Raw genomic sequence first — 19,356 nt, 5'->3', positions numbered from 1 at the left:
AATTACTTCTTGAAATATATAGACAGTAATATCTCATTCAACACAGTTAATAGTTTACAAAAAAAATCACAATGTAGCGAGTATCTATTTAATATTTGGACTTTTAAAACTGTACTATTAACTCTCAATGGTAGACACTCCCCACTAGTGGCCAAAGAAATATCAAACTGTGACTTTTTCCCTATTTTATGCTTGTATTATTGTTCCTAAACTATAAGCTTTTTATATATATTTGGTGAATTCAGAATAGTCGATCAACTGAGTGGTGAGATGTTACTAAAAATATTTTTTAAATAAAGCTCAATAATAGCAAAAGGATTAACCAATTTTTAAATGCATGTGGTGAATATGCAAAAAAAAAAAAGAAAATGTCAAACTGCTTTAACAAAATCAACATTTTGAACTTTATTGTTAATGTTAAAAAACATGTACAAACAGTAAAACAAAGTTATTTACAAATTTTGATAGTGCAGTAAAGTATTTATGTTAATAGCATTTTTCAGAAATGACAATAGTTTCATAGTTAACCCTGATTTAATTCTAACTCGTAATGGTTAAATTATAAGTACACGTATAACTGACAATATACATAGTTGAACCGCTGTAAACAAAAAAATAAATCATTTGACATTAAATAAAAACCAGATAAAAGTGATTCACTGGACTGAACCTTTTTGGACATATTGCACATACGGTTGGCAGCATTCATCTTTCCTGGTCCATTTTGTGTGAGTGAGGCTTAACTAGCATGAGATACACTTAATGATACTGGTATAATACTGAGTAGTATGTGAATCAATCAGTGTAGTTAAATACACACACGGGCTCAGAGAAAAAAGCAGAACCATTTTTTGTTAATGTTTTTGGACCTCGACGAGTGCAAGCCATTTGACTGCTGCAGTCTAAAGAGCTCTGGATGAAGCCCTCTTAGTACCAAGTAGCAAGCTACTATGAAATGAATGGAGGAAGGAAAAAAAATCTGTTACTGTAGAAGCCTAGCTGAGGACTGAAGGTTGCTCCTGCAGGTGTGCTGATGGTCAAGGCAGTGTGTGAGGTCAGCTGAGTGAGCAACATTAAAATCTATTTTAAAAAGGACAATCAAGAGCAACATGATCATTCATGAGCCTAATTCATCTTGAGATAATTTGTGTAAATTTTTTTAAAAAGGGAGCTAGTAGGCAAAATAGGTTTCTTTAAAATAGGATTTTTTTTTTCATGATACAGTGGTACCTCGAGATGAACTTTTTGCACGGCAACCCGCTCATAACATAACATAAACAGATTTAAATGAGCTTGGATTACGATGCAGACAATCTAAAATAAGTTTAATCTAACCTTACACTAAATTTAATTCTAATTTTGTTTTAAATGTTTATATGCTCTATTTGCCCCGCCTCGACCCTGACTTCCAGATGAGATGCAACCTATCGAGGGTTGTTTGCTTTTGTATTCCCTTCAAAATAGTCCGAAAATGATGCACACAAATGTCCTCACAATAGGATAACGCACGACCACTTGCCTACGAGAAGTAGTATATACTCCTCGTATTAGCGATCGCTCCGCCATTCGTGCTGACTGACGGGGGAAAAAAAACACTTAAAAACTGCAACGCTCCGCCCAGTGCTCGTAGAGACATTACACGAGGAAATTGCGACCAGAAAGACAGTGCCCATGATGTTCTTATGAGCAGCCTCTCGCGTCCACTGTATGCTCGTAAATCAAAATTTGTCTCGCATCTCAAGCAAGATAAATATTTGCCCGAAATTTTACTTGTATCTCAAATTGCTCGCATGTCGAGACACTCGTATGTGGAAGTACCACTGTACTCATGTCATCTAAATGATTCCAATTTTAACAAATTCTATAGTACCCTCTCAGGCCCAACGGTGATTGAATTTACCTTCTATGGCTCGTTTTCCATGACCACAGACACTATCTGGACTCCCCCTTAAGGAAAAACAAATAATTCAAATGAGAAGAGTCATTTTTAGGATGCGAAACTTCCAAATATGCATTTTACCATTCTCTGCTTTGTTGTCATCCACTTTGTCTTGCATGTTGTCTCCCACTGCGTTTTTGTGTATATCCTCATTCGAAAGACTGAAATTAAATTCATATTGGTGATTCATGTGTAGAAGAAAACTGACGACAAATCAAATGTTTCAAAAATATCACCTTTTGCCATTTTGTTGCAGGACGCTGTTTGCCTGTTCAGGATCTATGTGCAACAGTCTCGTTCCAAATGAATAGCCATCTCCAAGACTGATGAAATAGAGAGCAATCACATATCATTAAAATATTTCAATCACAAATTTCTAGCTAAGACATTACCTGGAAAAAAAAGGAAATATAAAGCGCTTGGCTTCATCCCCAAACACCTCGGCGACATTTCGCCTGAAGCCGAGAGAAAATCCATTCTTGTCCGGACCTTTCACAAACACTGGAGCCCTAAAAGCCTCTGATGATGCGCATAGAAAATTAAATTGCACATCCGTGATATGGACGTCACACTCACAAATTGAATGAGGTGAGTACCTATGGTGGTTCTATTCTTGCCTACGAGCCAGAGGTGGTAGCTGAAGAGTGACAGGATGCTGATAAAGAACAGCGCCGCCACAAAAAACAAAAACAATATGTGGAATTTGGCGTGCGTGCTGGGGAGATGTTTCTATGGAAGGCAAAAGAAGTACGGTTGAATAATCCGCAAATCAATTTCACTTAATCCAATTTAGAGTAGACGGACGGGCCCATCATTTACATTTCTTCGATAAAACAAGGGAGTGTCTATACTCACAGACCAGAATTTGATGAAGTACTGGAGAACAGTAGCACATATCACACCACAGTAGAGTGAAGCATAAGCCAAAAATAAGACGAAGAACTTGTAGTTTGAGAAACCAACACAGTTATTCACCCTGAAAATATTAGGAGAAATGTAGTTGAAAAAGTGATGGAAAAAAAGATAAAAGAATTTAAACAAAGTGGTTACAATACCAGGGACAGTGATGGTCCATTTTAAGTACACACCTTAAAAAAATAAAAGCATGGTATTAGTGTAGATATTTCAAAGAATGGCATAATATAGTTTTGGCATTGTAGTGTGAACAATGAGCTTGAAAGTAATTGTCCACACAGACATTTATTTACATTACCGTATTTTCACGACTATAAGGCGCACATAAAAGTCTTAAATTTTCTCCAAAATAGACAGGGCGCCTTATAATCCAGTGCGCTTTATATATGGACCAATACTAAAATTGTTATCACGATAAAATAAAATAAATCAGTCGATAGGGTACACCATCCTCTACAGCTCTCATAACTACGGCAAGCAGCCCCCGACTCTACTATTTTCCCCGTAGAAAAAGTACTGCGCAGTGACTGCTGGGATAAGTAGTTCTTTTGTCAATACACCCAATGGATTGTGGCCTGTATACATCGACATCAACACCGCTTTACGAAGCATGGAAAGCAGCGTTGGAATAGTTACGCTAGCTACTAGCTAGCTACTATTTGCGAATGGATTGTGGCCGCCTGGACGAACGGATAAAACTCAGCGTTTTCGATGACTCATTTGGACAATTGCTCAATTCGGACACAGAAAATGAGGACTTTGATGGATTTGTGGGTGATGATGACATGAGTACATTGTAAAATGGCTAAATAAAGTACAACCAAACTCAGTTTTGCTTCCGTTGCCAATTTAAAAACGTGTTTTTAGCGTGTGGGTGTAGCGTGTATGTTTAAGCTGGTGTATGTTTTGCCATGCCTGGCTGCGTCTATAAAAACGGTGCGTCCTGTGTGTGTGTAAAATACAGAAATAGCACTCGTTATTGACACTGCGGCTAAAAATACGATGTGCCGTATTGTCGTGAAAATACGGTACATTGAAAATACCTTTTAATATAAAAATAACTGTTGGGTGACTTTTTAAATAATTTCTATAGCATCTTTCAATATTAGATACAATGGGATGAACGAGAGGATGTATCATGTAAAGCAGTGGTTCCCAAACTGGGGGGCGTGCCCCCCTAGGGAGGCGTAAAGAGAATTTAAGGGGTGCGTGAAGTCATCTGCTAAAAAAATGTTTAAATAGATTATAAGAATAATAAAATCAAAGAACAAATATCTGCCATTAAATACATGCAAAATATGATTATAGCAGTCACTCCAACGGTCCAACCCGTTTTCTATTAACAGAGATCTGTTTTCCTGAACAATGCTAAGAAATAAATGCAATAAAATAAAATAAGTTCACATGAGCAAAAGAGGAAGTGGGAGGGGGGGCGTGCGGGTCTACTGGAAGCAAGAAGGGGGGCGTCAGGTAAGATAGTTTGGGAACCACTGATGTAAAGGGATAGGGTCTTAAATTAAATATGTGTACTCACATCTCACATGTAGAACAGTGGTGACAGCGGTCAGGTTTGATTACCTGGCAGAAGTCACAGTATCGGATGGCTGGAGAGAAACACGCAATATACAATGACTATTTTGGGCGATTTTGTCTTTTAGCCACAAAACATGGTAATTCTATTTTCTCCATCTATTTTGTGTTTCTTTGAACAGAAAGTCCAAAGTCCCAATAGATGTAAGTTGTTCCTGAGTGGAAGTGCATACGTACATACCTGTCCCTGAAGGGGAAAAAGATGTGCGCTCGAGTCCAATTAGCCCTTCTTTTAAATGTTCCTCTCAGATACCCATGACATGAATACTTATTAGAAACGGGATGATTCATTTATCAATTTAAAAAAAAAAATATAAATACATATTAAAAACTGCATTTCTGAGGTGTATTCTGTGCCTTACGCGCAAGGAATTCTAAGTAAATTAAATAATACAATTATGAATAAAAATAAGTGAGTGTAGATTTCTAGTAAAATATATTCTGCTTACTACTTTGCCTAGGTGCTTTATTCTTGTATTTACAACTAGGTGTGGAAAGATGACTAATAAAAGGTGTTTACTTCCTTGTTCAGGCGCACTCCCTGTTTATTAAAGAGTTAAAAATGGCAGTCAAAGCCCTCACCTCCTCCAGCTGTGCGGGTGTAGACGGGCAAATTCCTGGCCACCTTCTTTAGAATTTCCTGTTGAATTTGCGCTTGCTCCTCTCTTTCAAACTGTTCTCTTTCTGCTCTCGGGAGGGCGAACTGAGGGCACAAAAAATGACAACTCTAAAAACAATCGAGATTGGGAGCATGAACACGGTGTCTCCAAAAACATCCACTTTTTATTTTACCACTTTTGAAGGTTCAGCTGGCTTGGTGCAGATGGTCTTCCAATACGACCATACAAACATGCCGAAGAAAATGTGGAAGATGACCAAATAGCTGACTGTGAGAGAGGACAAGGTGAATTTACAATCATGCCATATTTGATCGTAATCAAATGAAGGAAACACTTATAGTCGCTTACTTCGCTCTGCATTATTTGTGATTGTATCTATAAAGCATGGACAAAGAAAGCAGATAAAATATCAGTTGGTGTGCATCGGGGACGCATAAATTTACAACCCCCATTGCACGCCACCCCGTCCTGGCACCATGTGGCAGCGGCCTGGCACCACTTGCAGTACCCCCTCCCCCTCAAAGAGGCAATGAGAAAGAGCTTTGTTGAAAAAGCAGGGACGCCCCTCGCCTGATCGCAGCTGCTAAAATCCATCAACATATAGATAATACAGTAGTGTCATCAGTTCCAGGCCATGAGATAAAATAGGATGCCTGTAATTAAGGACAGCTTTTAAATAGTCCTGCCTTCTCATCAATTAAAAATGGAACCTGACTGTTTGGCAAACAAATCAAATATAAATGAATTATTTATGTGTAACTTTCATGTCTCAATTTATAGACACTAGAGTCACTGCACTTTAGAAACAACATTAAAACTATGATTGTTTGAATTTAAAATACAAACTTTGTGGACAGTCGTCTTCACGTGTTCAATTTATATCATGTCACTATAACATTTTTAAAAAGGTTTTGACCGAGTAATCGTAAGGATTTTAAGAAAGAAAAGTTATTAGGGCAGAAAGTGTATTTTAACTTCCGTAAATCATATAAATAGTAATTTTGGTATTGCTAGACTTCCTCATTTGTCTACACACAAGAAATCATCGGTGAAATTGTTAAGGCAGTGAAAATGGGGGAAAATAAATGAAACGTAAACAAAACAGGTTTATATCCCGAAAACAATAATATCACACGGGGACAAATGAGACCGGACAAATTGGTAATCGGGGAATTGACAACACAAACACAGAGTACACCTCCACATTAACAGATGATCATCAGAAGAAAAAAAAGAAATTCCGAAACAAAAATGTATACTTACAAACACAGAGCTCCACTGTGTAGGCGTAATAAGACCACCCTACTACCAAGTTGATGAATAAGACCGGTATCCAGTGAAGAGCCCGTTTGCAACACCTCAGTGTATGAGAGGGCGCCATCTTTAATCTGTAATGGCTTGTTTTGGGTGACAACCGCTGGCGTCACGGCCATGCGAGAAGACAGAAACACTACAAATCCCAGCATTCATTGCAATGTTGCTATTCGCCGTTGAATTTAAAATTTGTCGGTGATATAAAGTACGTCTTCTTAATGTTTTTTTCTTATTAAAAAAACAAGTTCCCTAGTGGTCGTATTAAAAATGTATTCAAATTGGTTAAAATAAAAAGAACTATTTTTGAGTAAAGTATTTTTTAACCCTTCTTTTATAAACACAGACAAGTCTTTTAGTTAATTAATTTATTTTGTGTAATTATCTGCTTAGCATTATTATATAAATTATATTGTATATATATATACATATATATAGTATTATTATATACATTATATTGTATATATATACACAACATAATTTATATAATAATACTAGGCAGATAATTTCACAAAATAAACTAATTAACTAAAAGACTTATCTGCCTAGCATTATTATATAAATTATATTGTATATTAATATATATATATATGTAGTATTATAAAAATTATATTGTATATATATATATATATTTATATATATAGTATTATAAAAATTATATTGTATATATATAGTATTATTATATAAATTATATTGTATATATATATATACACAATATAATTTATATAATAATACTAGGCAAATAATTACACAAAATAAATTAATTAACTAAAAGACTTGTCAGAAAATGGGTGAATGAATGTAATTACCTGAGCAGTTCATCACCTGTCATAAAATGTATACCTGGGTATAAATAAAGCATCTATAGCGAAGTATCAATATCTTTTTATTTTCAGTTTTAATACAGAATAGACCAAGAACAACAATCAGTTATAAATTAACTCAAATAATTATTTAGTTCATTTAGTGCATCAACCCAGCCATATTTGCAATCACATTAGAAAGAAAGATCCAACATAAAGATCCATTTAGCTGGTTGTGCAGCATGTGGAGGTAGCCTTGAAGGAGAAGACTGATCCTTATTCAAGAGTGACGGCTGGCAGGTGGAGAGGCAGGTGGTGATGTTGAGGCAGGAGAAGTGCTGGTGGATGCTGGGGAGGAACCGGGAGAACGTGAGCGCACTCTGGTGGGACTGCTGCTAGGGGACCCGCGTGGGGATGAGTAAGGCGACAGGGCCTGCAGCATTCGCCCACTTTGCTCTTGAATAGCATGCTGCACAAATACAGAAAAAAATTGAACTTCACAATGTTCATCTGTTATTTTCATGTGAGTGAAGGTGGAGGTAAACATGCCCAAGCTCCATCTGGTCCAAAAAGCTCCAGAAAGTTGCCAATTAATTCTCGAGACTTCTCTTCCCACTTGTGAATTAGGTCTTGACTTTTCTCTTCCACTCGATAAACAAAGTGTTTGGATTTTTCCTCCACTGTGCGGACCGTCTCTTTCATCTTGTCCACCTGGTTCTGAAGGCGGTATTTCTTATCCTGTCGCGAGCAGAACGATGTTTATTAATAATATTTTTCCTGGTCTCAAAATGGAATCCAACTTACGTTAATGAATCCAACGTTGAGTTCTCGGGCCGTGTAGCCTCTCTGGAGGTTGCGTCGTACGTAGATGTCGTAGTCACGTACGATGCGAGTAATCAGGTCCGACGTTGAGATGCCTTCTGTTCTCTGGGTGGCCACAAACATTCCTGTCACAATGACACGTGACTTGGACTACATGCAAAGTTAAAGCCTGTGAGCAAAATGCTTAATACTGAATCCTCACCTGCTGCTTTGATGTGCTTATAAACATCCTCTGATCCAGCAGAAGTGTAAGGGATGTCATCATGAGCCACAAAATCAATCTGCAGGTGTCACACACAATAGCGTTAAAGGTCTTGTGAAACAGCGAGCATGTCAAAAAAGGAATTTGGCACTCTGTTTATTGCCATTTTATAGTTCTTTTACACAAAGCTATGTATCATGGAATGTCCACTTTTTTCCCCACAGCAATTATGGTTGTGACATCACAACCAGAATTAATGATCATGTCTATTAAACATTTTGGGATGGAGATGTGTCCATAATATGGTCTGCTATCATTTTAAAGTCACTCGCTTTAGTATTTTAAAGCACTTTTGAGTGTTTTTTTTTTCTGACAGGCAACCTCTAACCTTGTGTTTTTTCAGGAACTCTTCACTGAGCGTCCAAGGAGCATCACGCACCACCTCGTCAACATAACGGCAGTGCCTCAAGGCTTCGTAGCGCTCGTCCTCGGTCATCACTGTGTAGCCCTTAAACTTGTGTGTCAACACATCACTGCACACTTTAAACACATTAAAAACATTCAATTGAGTTGAATTATCTGCTCATTTTCTCCATAGAGCAGAATTTATTGAAAACTACTGCCGCTGATTTAATAACAATCACAGTTTACCTCCAACTATCAAGTGCGTGTTGGGAAACACATTTTTGGCTTGCATGAGCGCTCGGGCGTGTCCAGAATGAAAAAGATCAAATATGCCATCAGCATATACCCGCACTGGTCTATGAGCTACAAGATAAGGCATATGAAAGGTTGAATTACATTACTGATGATATCTCATATTCTCATACAACAATAAAATGACAATATAAAAGGAGTCTAGGTGTATATTTTCACTCCTATTTTTTTATGTGTAAATTTATATCATTCTTAATCATTAGGAACCTGGTGTGCCCCTCTTCGCTTGGGCTATGGTCAACTTTTCATGGGGGACCTCTGATTCATAACCAGATGATTTGGCAAAAGCAGCCGGTTCCCGTAGGGCCTGGAAAATTGACAGCAGTAATAATAGATATTTACCATTTTTTTCTGAAAAATCAGGATTTATCAATCATGAATATATATTTTCTCTGAGTCAGTGGCACACTGTGACTGGCAGGACAAAGAAAGGCTTATTTTTATTAAACATCTTGTTACTCATGCAAGAGAAGAACTAATTGATCATTCGCTTTGTGTTCAATTAAACAAACCATGATGTCATAATGAAGTAAATTTGTAAGGAAACTCATCATTATTTTACTATTGAAGCTTTTTTTGACACTTGTTTTTAGGAAAACAACTATCTGAGCGTGAAACGAGTTTGGACATGCACTGGAGCTTTAAAGGGTATCTTAAAAAAAAACAGTTATGCTCTTTAAAGTTTCTAGATAAATTACACACAAATGCTTGATCTCTGTACTAAATGTTTGATAATCAACAAGTGGATTGCAGGAAAAATACTTACGCATATGAAATCCTAAATATAGTAATTGAAAGTAATCATTAAGGGCCGGGTCATGGACTTTGTATTGTGTATATATGACTATACACAACTTTATCTGCTGTGTCGTTGGTTATTCTTTGAACTCTAAATCCACGCAATTGCTCACTGTCAAGTAAAGCCAAAAGTCTAAAAATTTTAGTACAAGTTTTTCCACTGTTCTCCCTCATAACGTTTATATAATGGAGAGGAAAATAGCATCATCTGATACACTATTTTAGGAGCAGGAACTCGACTAAAAATAAAATACATTTTGTTTAAACTTAATGCCAATGTTAAAGTTAGATTATCAGGGTTTCTTTACACTTTTTGTTACGTGTCCTATTTAATGTCCAAATTACAGATGGTCACAATAAGATTGAAGAATCAACTATTGTTCAATAGCAACAATACAATATGCGTACAAACACATTTTTTTCTGGTTTCTTAGATGCTAATCAAGTTCACTCAAGTGTACGGTAAATATATTTTACCCTGCGTGAAGGACGTCTGGGTCCCTGAGGGGCCTGTTGCTGGTTGTTGCCGCCTCTGTTGCGCCTCCTTCCTGCCATCCTTTCAGGGGGTCAAGCACCTGTGGCTCCTCAAGCAAGGTTTCCACCAACAGCTGATACTGTAGACTTATGTGCAAACCTCTATCTGATGATTCTGTGAGCAAAGTTCAAGCAGCTCCAATTGTTGACTTTGCATATCTCCATGCCGGCAAAGTAACAATTGCACAAAAGGGAAAATTCAATTACAAAACTCTGTGACATATTCATCCCATTTTTTACATCTTGATACATTACAGAGCAGGAAAACCAAGTTGTGATTCACTGAAAAGGTGAACATTTCCACCCTCACGGAAACATACACAATACTACAACATGACAGTTGTATATAATGGCATGTTTTAACACTTCATATTGTTTTTTTATTTCACAATTTGTATATTTTGTCATTCAAAATTCATATAAGCATTGATTAGTTCATCTATATCTCTGAGAATAATAAGCGTGAATATAGTCAGTGTCCAAAACTAACTTTGGTTCATTTATTGCTGATATAAGAATTTGGTTTAGAAGTTTCGGTGGGTCTAAAATTGATGGAAACAGGCAAGTTTAAGATGGGTTAAAATGTAATTTCAATTTAAATGTTTTTCTTTTACTAACTACCACGACACATATCCTCAACATTACTGCCATAGGTTTGCATTTCCTATTTCGTTCCATGTTTGACAGACCACTTTGTTAAAACACTGGCCTCTTGTGGATTCAGTAGTAATGTGAGTCCCCCACCCTGTCGAACAGTCCTGTCTCATCATGTAGGAATTTGCTAAATAAATAAATTAATTCATTTTTACAAATCTGAGAGAATCAAGAGGGGACTATCTCACAGTTCATTTACCACAGTACTAATGAAAATGTTTACATTTGCAATTAAAGATGATGCCATAACCACTTAAATGGAAACAATCCAAGGGAACTGATGTATAATTCACATTCCAGGAGTAAGTTGAAAAGAATGTTTCACCTGCCAGCACAATGACCCGGAGCAAGGGGTGTGACCATCCTAGTTAAAGCAGAAAGGCGGGCGGGACCAGAATAGCTCAACGATCCAGCTTCCTGAAGTGAATATTGTCTCAACATGTAGTCATATACAGACACAAGATAGCCTTTTAGATTTAAAATATTGGACTAAACGGGTCAGACTGAATCCCTAAAACTAAGGTAAGACTATTTAAGTTGATTAACCGGTTTTTACATTCCTCTCCTGCCTTGGATTTTGTCTAAGAATCCGTAATATGTAGATAAGTCAGGAACCAAGTCAGAGATTGATTTCTGCAAATCTTCACAGAATTGAAGTCATTTAAAAGAACCCGTTAAAAATGTGTATGGGTTCAATGTATGTCAATGTGAATCAGGCTGAGAAAAGAAGTTGTTCATGCATATCCTGTGTGGGGTCAGCAGATGAGTAACCACGTTGGCCTCTTTCCCAGGAAGGAATGTTGACAACATTGAATTGAAACAGCCGAGTTGGTTCCAATAATGTGTATTTCAAACTCCAGGTCAATTTACATGTGGCGCATCTCAAGCATGTTCCTGTGGCCATTTCTGACACTTCTCTTGGCAATAACTGTACACACTATATGTAAAGGTAAGAGCCAGCACATGCTTAAACATTATTATTGTCGGTGTCCACACCTTTTGACAGTTGAAGAATGACTAATGCATATGTGAAAGGTTTAGAGAACAAAAGGAGTTAACGGCACCAAGCATTTGAATGTTTACAACAATGTTGCGAAAGAACACGTAATAGTTTCACTTGTACTAGGACGCAATAGATACTGAGAGGCCTTGGTATTTTGAATTGCTTCACCGAATTGGACTGGCGCCCATATATTTATCATGTGCAACACATGTACTCTACACAGGAACTGCAAGTCATGATGGTTTTTTTTCATTTGTTTTTATTGTTGAGTACTACCGCGACCCTGAGGATAAAGCGGTTCAGAAAATGAGATGAGATCTTGAGTACTAAAATAAAAATAGTGTGGATTGGCTGTATATTATTTTAAGTTCCAAATAAAAATTTCCTGCCTGAGTATCAATATATTGTGAACAGAAAGTAGTATCAGGCCTCCACTTTACAAAATCTAAAGGTGGCAATGTCTCTATTTTGTAGTTTGTAACTAATCTGGCTTTTATTAACTCATCTTCCATGTTGAACACAATGTGTGGCTGCTTTAGTGAGTCTCACCTGTCTAAAAAAGAGGGAATCAAAACCTATACTTTTTTGTAGTAAGTAGTCACAAATCATTTAACCAGTGACGCCACTGGGTTTATTGTTTCTCCTATCAGTCCATTCCAAGCAATGATGTAAAAGTATTGCATCAAGAATTGTTGGGGGAAAATGATTGTGTAAAGAAATCTAAAAACAACGAGGAAATTCCTTTTAAAAGGGAAGCGAACTGTAATATGTTGAAATACTCATTCGCACCAGGGCTTTAATTCCAGGAATGCGATGTATAGTAGAATTGTATTCTCTATTATGTCGTATTATGTGGTAACCAGTTATAGTAACATTAACTCTATTTGATTGCCCTTTGTTTTCTTCTCTTATTCTATCTTATATAAGGAAAACATGCTCAAATATGATCAAAACATGAATATAAAGCATATTGTACCAGTATAAATCTATTGTGAAATGTAGTGGTAAATGTCAACATGACATTATCCGCCATATAGCGTGGTGTGCCTGCTACTTGTCCACATGATGATTCTCATCTGATTCCTCTGTGGTCTTTTTTGTTTGTTTTTACCATTAATGACCCGAAGTTCCATAATTCCACAACAACAATTTTTTTTTTTGCTCTGATTGAGAATGACTAGGATGAACCTTGGTGTTATAGTGACAGTTCATGGTTGTTTAGGTGCCACTATGTATTCAACACAACCCTAAACAAACTGTGATCTCATAAGAATGTCAAAGGATTTATGTTTAACATGAGAAATGGCTGATTGTTAAGACCAACCATATGTACACGTGTATATGTGTATATATATAAATGTATGTATATATATATATATATATATATATATATATATAAATATATAAATGTGTATGTATATATATATATATACATATATATATACATACATATGTATACATATACGTACATATATATACATATATATATATATATATATATATATATATATATATATATATATATATATATATATATATATATACGTAAACATATACATATACATATATATGTGTATATATATGTATGTATATATATATATATATATATATATGTATACATATACATATTTGCATATATATATATACATATATATATATGTATACATATATATATATATATATCAGCAACACACTTATTTATTTATATATTTATTTACTTATGTCTAAAATGTCTTTTCCTGTATTCTCACCCTCTTGCTACTGTGACAATGAATAAAGTTATCTAATCTAATCTAATTTCCCACAATAACTGTTTTTTTTAATGAAACAGTACTAATAGTTATGTTGCATTCTCTCTGACAGAAAATAGTTTGAAACCTATCACAATGTCTTCTCTTTCACTTTTCTCCTTCAGCTGAGGAGTGTGACGACTTGGTTGATTTAGAGTTGGCTCACGCCATCATTGGCACCAGCCTTAAAATAAGGTTGCTGCTTTTCACCAGAGAGTCAGTAAAGTGCGGTTCTCTTCTCTCTCACACCAACCTCTCGGCTGAGCCTCATTTCAACGTTTCTCGACCTACTGCGTTCATCATTCACGGGTATCGGCCAACGGGCACTCCCCCCGTATGGGCTCACGAGATCACGGAGCTCCTTCTGGCCAGAAAGGATGTCAATGTTATAATTGTGGACTGGAACTACGGCGCAGCCAATATAAACTATTTAAAAGCGGTGGGGAACATGCACAAGGCTGGGGAAAACCTCACTGCCTTCCTGAAAATGATGAAGGTACAACTTGAATTTTTCACCTGATGATCTACAAAGCCTGCAATGCGGCCTTTTTTAAATTTTTACAGGAGCATGGCGCCTCGATGAATGACGTTCACATGATCGGAATTAGTCTTGGTGCTCACATATCTGGCTTTGTGGGCGCTAACCTAAACGGTACAATCGGAAGAATTACAGGTAAACGACATTTCAAACATCTCTATTCATATTTTTCGTTTATAACTTCAACTATACAACTAAGACGATTTGAGTTTTCACATGGATGTATATATTGTGTTGAGGTGGCCTTGTCAATAAACAACTCAATTTTTTTTGCACCTTAACCCGTGGTTGGTGTCACTTTCACAGCTTTGGATCCCGCCGGACCTCAGTTCACTGGAGCTCCCCCAGAGGACCGCCTTGATCCCACAGACGCCCAGTTTGTGGATGCCCTGCACACGGATATTGATGGTAAAAAAATATATAATCACAAAAAACAAATAATAGAATAAGTGTTAATCTGTAAGTGTTTTTTAAGCGCTGGGCTACAGAGAAGCTCTTGGTCACATTGATTTTTACGCAAATGGAGGAACAGATCAACCTGGCTGCCCTAAAACCATTTTCTCAGGTATCTTACTTATTTTGGATTTTATGAAAATGTTATCGTAACGGCACACGTTCTCTTTTTTTGCAGGATCTGCCTACTTTAAATGTGACCACCAGCGATCAGTGTACCTCTTTTGTGAGTCCCTGAAACGCATTTGCACCAGCAGGGCTTTCCCATGCAACAACTACAAGGACTTCCAGGATGGAAAGTGCACAAGTTGTGAGCAGTTTGGTGATGCTGGTTGTCCTGTATTTGGTACACACTCATTTTCCTTTACTGTTAGGTAGACCTGAACAAGTCCAGCATCGTGAATATGTCTTCATGCATCTTGTATATTGTCAACAAAGGTTCAGTGATGCTTCTCCCCAATCCAGGTTACGACATCGTGAATTTTAAAAACATTTTGTTGACGTTGGGACAAACCAAAAACTTCTTCGTCACAAATCAAAAGTCTCCATTCTGCAGTAAGTTAATGAACTCAATATATATATATAAAAACTGTTGAAGGTAGTGAAGAGTTTTAGATACAGTTTTAATTCATCTCACCATGAAACTGGGCATTTGTCTTTGGCAGTGTCAAATTACAGACTAGATATAGTGGTTTGGAACCAAGATGAACACTGGGGCTATATCACCGCGAAACTTCATGGAAATGGTACAGATGCTGTGGCAACGATTGACCAGTAAGTCTTGATGAGAACACCGCCTTTATTTAGTCGAGGAAGATATTTTACGCTGGAAAAAATGTCAGAGTGGCAGAACCCGTTATCTTGTGGAATAACATTCAATTGTTCTGTTTATCACTCAACCTCACTGGCATAGTTGGATAAATATACCTTATGTGTAGTAAATGAATAACTTCATACTAACTAAGTGAATTTGGATCATCCATTTCAACAGCGTGTTTGAGACCCATTTCTTTAACTACATATTTGTGTATCTCATTTTCATATCTTTGTCTGTTTAACAGCAAAGCTGCCCAGTTCAAGAAGTTCACCGAGACTAAGCTATTGGCCCATTTTGACACTGACCTCCAGTCAGTGGACAAGATGACACTCACATTCTCCACTGGAAAGGTTTTCAAGCCGAAATACAAACTGCGAGTTCTTCGCGTCCGACTCACGCATCTGGATCGCGCCGAGAGGTACAGACACGCATTTATCCAGTCTTACCTTTAAACCTGAAATACATTTTGTTGATCTGCGCAACTCAGGCCTCTGTGTCGCTACGACTTGATCCTCGAGGAAAGCAAAGAGGTCTCTTTCACGCCACTTCCCTGCCAAGAGTCCAACTTCTGAGGCGAAATCGCATCACGTTAAACCACTGTCCTTTCTGTTCTTTTATTATCTGTTGTCACTGAAAAATAACATGGTTCTCAATCAGATGCAAGCCTTTGCAATCAAATCACACATCTAGAAACAGTATTGTACTCATGGAGTAAATGTAAATACCTGATTGCTATAATGTCACAAAAAATGTCATGCTGTTTTATGGGATTTGCACTATGTATTTTAACTGACCAAAGAAATATATATTTTTATTTGTGTGGATGAATATGACGGGTTATAAATAAACAAAACATTTTGCAAACAGCTTTTAATTGGTGCAAAACAATTTACTTCACAGCATTTTTCCTCACATTGAAAAATAAAAAGTTACTCAGACATATATATACTTAAAAACATAAGAAAATTAACAATAACGTGTCCTTCTGGCTCTTGTTTTTTGCTCCTCTCACTGGACACAGTAAGACATTACATGTTGATAATAAATTTAATGGAAAATGTACCGTATTTTCACGACTATAAGGCGCACTTAAAAGTCTTAAATTTTCTCCAAAATAGACAGGGTACTTTATAATCCAGTGTGCTTTATATGGAAAAAAATAAAAATGTGTCATTCATTGAGGGTGCGCCTTATAATGCGGTGCGCCTTATAGTCGTGAAAATACGGTATTTGTTTTTTAAAAACTTAACTAAAATGAAAAAGTAGATGAAACATGGTATAATAAATACTTATATGGCACAAGTTCATTCATTCATGCTACCTCTCTCTATATATATAATATTATCATACATAAATTATACAACCTGTGAACATGTTTTTAAATAAGCAGTTCTGTATAGAAAACTAATCCTTTACTCAACGATAGCTGATACATCTTATCAGGAAGGTATTCATGTAACAACACATACTTTTTAAATCAAATATTTTGCAGTGGAATTGAACTGCACGCGCTAACAGCTCTTGGTGGTATTTTACTACACAAGTGTGACAAAATGTTGGCAACAGTTCTGTGAATGTTGCAGTGTATTTTTCACTGCAACGGAGTACAATCAGAATAAACATTGTTGTCATTTTGACATGTGCTTCTTCATTCGTTGTAGCTCCATCTATAAAATAAAAATAAAACAAAAATAATGTAGGCAACTGAATGAAGAGCCAATGCAGTCTTAAACAAAACAAACTAAACGATTGGTTTTTTTTCTACCTGTAAGGTCAAACGAATTCTCTTCTCTTCGTCGAGCTCACTCATCAGAAGTTTGATTTCTTTGCTGTAACATAAGAAAGTGTCTGTGAAAATTGTGTCAGAATTTACGATCATTCTCAAACGCTTTACTTGTGTTGACTTTTCATCTGTTGGAACTCCTCTTTCAGTTCCCTCAGCTCAGACTGCAGTCGCTCCAGTGTGGGTTCTGCAGAAGCTCCGATGGATTCAGGCATGGTCTGCCTGGCGTGCAGAACAGCTGAGAGAGCTTTAGGAAGAAGCGGGGAGAGGGATGCCGATGAATGTGGGAGATCATGTCTGGGTTCAGCTACCTTTCAAGGAGAATATACAGACAAAACACCAATTAGTCAAATTCCTCATTATCCTGCACTAGCCATTATTGTCTGACTTTTATAAATATATCAATACTTACAGGTAGAGACCCACCATTCCGCATTAAAGAGTGAAAACTCTTGTTTTTTTCTTGTTCCATCAATAGTACACTTGAAAATACCAAATATTGTATACAAATTACATCATTTGAATCAGTATCACATGTCCATATTGTTTAAAGAAGAAAATTTTCTAAATTTTTAGGCAATGAAAAAGAGAAGTTGGGTAGTTTATTATTTAGTGTGCAGTACCTTTTAGAAACTTTTTTTGCTGTTTATGTGTCAGGTTAAATATATACTGAAGCCTAAAACAGACACACGAACATTCTTAAGACATACTCTCATATCTTATCCTATGTACACCGGACAAGGTCACAAATAGAGGCACATTTTAATTCTAATTAAAATGAAGATCTGGTAGTTGTGGTTTGCTGTAGATTACTACTCATGACTATGAAGATGACTATAGCAACATACTAAACCAAATCTACAATTTTTGTCTACTCAAGATTTTATTCCTGTTCACATTAGTTTAGTATTAATATCAACTGCATGCCTAACGTTTATATTCAATACAAGCAAGATGTAATGGCTGTCATTCATTAGTAGACACTAAACCCACAAGATTGCTATTAACTATGCACATCAAGTACACACACTTACCGTGCTCAGCAACCCTCCCCCAGTGAAATACAGCCGCATCTGTGGTAACTAAACACCAGCCATTGTATCCTGCTCAGTGTTTTGGTGAGGAGCACAGCATTGGGGGGCTATGTTTAGCACAGGGTGCCACCCAGCTGACTAATATTACTAAGCAAGAGTGCGGGGTGATAAGAGATTGAAGGGCAAGTGCTTTTAGGAAGGGCAAGAAAGTCATACTTCATTTGGTTGTTAATTTTATTCATTCATTTTCTGAACTGATTTTTCCTCACTAGTAGGGGGGTGCCAGAGCCTATCTCAGATGACCCCCTGAATTGGTCATCAGCCAATCGCAGGGCATGAGACATTCACGCTCACACTCATACCTAAGGGCAATTTAGAAAATGAATAATTGTTTCGATCTCGGCAGAAAAGTGGTTGGTACGTCTGACTCTGTTCTGAGATGGAGGTTCTATCCGTGACCGGACGTTTGGTCGCCGGATGTTTGGTCGCCCGGTCGTTTGGTCGCCCGGACGCCGGACGTTTGGTCGCCCAGGTGAATATAATTTTGAGAGCTGGTTTCAACAGTAGATATTTAGATATTAAACTCTCATGAATAATTTTGAGAGCTGGTTTCAACAGTAAACTCTCTGTCATGTTGTCAAACGTCCGGCGACCAAACGTCCGAGTACCGGTTCTATCAACGGTGGATTCTGACCTTCCTGTGTGGAGACTGCATGTTCTCCCTGTGCCTGAGTGGTTTACCTCCAGGTATTCCAGTTTCGTCCCACATCCCCAAAACATGCATGTTAGGCTGTTTGAACACTAGGTATGATTGTGAACATGAACGGTTGTTTGTGTCGTTGTGCCCTGCGATTGCCTGGCGACCAATATGGAGTGTCCCACTTCTGCTGGATACAGTTGGCTGGGATAGGCTCGAGCACCCCGGCAACCCTAGTGAAGTTAACCGATAAAGAAAATGAAAATGTTTCGCACTATTGATCTATTTAAATAATGCAAAAAAATAATAAAAAAATCCCAAGTGCTGAAATCATAC

The 19,356-nt window shown here is 37.0% G+C and overlaps 4 protein-coding genes across 5 annotated transcripts; 1 reads left to right on the top strand and 3 right to left on the bottom strand.

Moving 5' to 3' along the window:
* Positions 1-377: 377 nt before the first annotated feature.
* LOC144068455 (palmitoyltransferase ZDHHC20-B-like) lies at positions 378-6,450 on the bottom strand. Its single transcript, XM_077593011.1, has 13 exons — positions 6,328-6,450; positions 5,413-5,439; positions 5,237-5,331; positions 5,027-5,147; positions 4,389-4,458; positions 2,995-3,027; positions 2,795-2,915; positions 2,536-2,668; positions 2,332-2,458; positions 2,176-2,262; positions 2,021-2,100; positions 1,901-1,947; positions 378-1,080 (listed from the first exon to the last, which is right to left on the bottom strand). The coding sequence occupies exons 1-12, from the start codon at positions 6,443-6,445 to the stop codon at positions 1,904-1,906; spliced, it is 1,056 nt and encodes a 351-aa protein (XP_077449137.1). The 5' UTR covers positions 6,446-6,450; the 3' UTR covers positions 378-1,080; positions 1,901-1,903.
* A 794-nt stretch (positions 6,451-7,244) lies between these two features.
* Positions 7,245-11,258, bottom strand: LOC144067838 (choline-phosphate cytidylyltransferase B-like). Its single transcript, XM_077591831.1, has 9 exons — positions 11,231-11,258; positions 10,195-10,366; positions 9,127-9,226; positions 8,854-8,970; positions 8,591-8,742; positions 8,203-8,281; positions 7,983-8,125; positions 7,728-7,916; positions 7,245-7,647 (listed from the first exon to the last, which is right to left on the bottom strand). The coding sequence occupies exons 2-9, from the start codon at positions 10,270-10,272 to the stop codon at positions 7,459-7,461; spliced, it is 1,047 nt and encodes a 348-aa protein (XP_077447957.1). The 5' UTR covers positions 10,273-10,366; positions 11,231-11,258; the 3' UTR covers positions 7,245-7,458.
* Positions 11,259-11,265: 7 nt separating this feature from the next.
* On the top strand, positions 11,266-16,372 carry lipia (lipase, member Ia). The gene is made up of 11 exons (XM_077591830.1): positions 11,266-11,427; positions 11,766-11,854; positions 13,824-14,194; positions 14,263-14,371; positions 14,543-14,644; positions 14,712-14,801; positions 14,868-15,035; positions 15,155-15,244; positions 15,355-15,463; positions 15,751-15,924; positions 15,994-16,372. Exons 2-11 carry the CDS (start codon positions 11,776-11,778, stop codon positions 16,076-16,078), a joined length of 1,377 nt encoding a protein of 458 aa, XP_077447956.1. The 5' UTR covers positions 11,266-11,427; positions 11,766-11,775; the 3' UTR covers positions 16,079-16,372.
* A 457-nt stretch (positions 16,373-16,829) lies between these two features.
* On the bottom strand, positions 16,830-19,214 carry LOC144067839 (SH3 domain-containing kinase-binding protein 1). 2 transcript variants are annotated; one of them, XM_077591833.1, is made up of 6 exons: positions 18,324-18,348; positions 17,913-17,965; positions 17,702-17,771; positions 17,401-17,600; positions 17,272-17,335; positions 16,830-17,173 (listed from the first exon to the last, which is right to left on the bottom strand). In XM_077591833.1, the coding sequence occupies exons 3-6, from the start codon at positions 17,759-17,761 to the stop codon at positions 17,135-17,137; spliced, it is 363 nt and encodes a 120-aa protein (XP_077447959.1). In that variant the 5' UTR covers positions 17,762-17,771; positions 17,913-17,965; positions 18,324-18,348; the 3' UTR covers positions 16,830-17,134. The 2 variants fall into 2 exon arrangements, with proteins under 2 accessions (XP_077447959.1, XP_077447958.1); XM_077591832.1 differs by lacking the exon at positions 17,913-17,965 and having other exon boundaries at positions 18,324-19,214.
* Positions 19,215-19,356: the final 142 nt, after the last annotated feature.

Source organism: Stigmatopora argus, chromosome 22, assembly GCF_051989625.1.
Source record: "Stigmatopora argus isolate UIUO_Sarg chromosome 22, RoL_Sarg_1.0, whole genome shotgun sequence".
Lineage (NCBI taxonomy): Eukaryota > Metazoa > Chordata > Actinopteri > Syngnathiformes > Syngnathidae > Stigmatopora > Stigmatopora argus.
The sequence above is the reverse complement of the archived record's forward strand: the minus strand, read 5'-3'. Positions and strand labels throughout refer to the sequence as shown.

Coding starts and splice junctions, on each gene's coding strand:
- lipia (XM_077591830.1), top strand. CDS start 11,776: ATGTGGCGCATCTCAAGCATGTTCCTGTGGCCATTTCTGACACTTCTC. Junction 14,645..14,711: donor CCTGCACACGGATATTGATG/GTAAAAAAATAT, acceptor GTGTTTTTTAAG/CGCTGGGCTACAGAGAAGCT. Junction 15,925..15,993: donor CATCTGGATCGCGCCGAGAG/GTACAGACACGC, acceptor TGCGCAACTCAG/GCCTCTGTGTCGCTACGACT.
- LOC144067839 (XM_077591832.1), bottom strand. CDS start 17,761: ATGGAACAAGAAAAAAACAAGAGTTTTCACTCTTTAATGCGGAATGGT. Junction 17,601..17,701: donor GGAATGGTGGGTCTCTACCT/GTAAGTATTGAT, acceptor TCTCCTTGAAAG/GTAGCTGAACCCAGACATGA. Junction 17,336..17,400: donor CAGATGAAAAGTCAACACAA/GTAAAGCGTTTG, acceptor CTTATGTTACAG/CAAAGAAATCAAACTTCTGA.
- LOC144068455 (XM_077593011.1), bottom strand. CDS start 6,445: ATGGCGCCCTCTCATACACTGAGGTGTTGCAAACGGGCTCTTCACTGG. Junction 2,916..2,994: donor ATGGACCATCACTGTCCCTG/GTATTGTAACCA, acceptor TAATATTTTCAG/GGTGAATAACTGTGTTGGTT. Junction 2,459..2,535: donor CAAGAATAGAACCACCATAG/GTACTCACCTCA, acceptor GCGCATCATCAG/AGGCTTTTAGGGCTCCAGTG.
- LOC144067838 (XM_077591831.1), bottom strand. CDS start 10,272: ATGGCAGGAAGGAGGCGCAACAGAGGCGGCAACAACCAGCAACAGGCC. Junction 8,282..8,590: donor AGTTCCTGAAAAAACACAAG/GTTAGAGGTTGC, acceptor TGACACCTGCAG/ATTGATTTTGTGGCTCATGA. Junction 7,648..7,727: donor TTGGACCAGATGGAGCTTGG/GCATGTTTACCT, acceptor GTATTTGTGCAG/CATGCTATTCAAGAGCAAAG.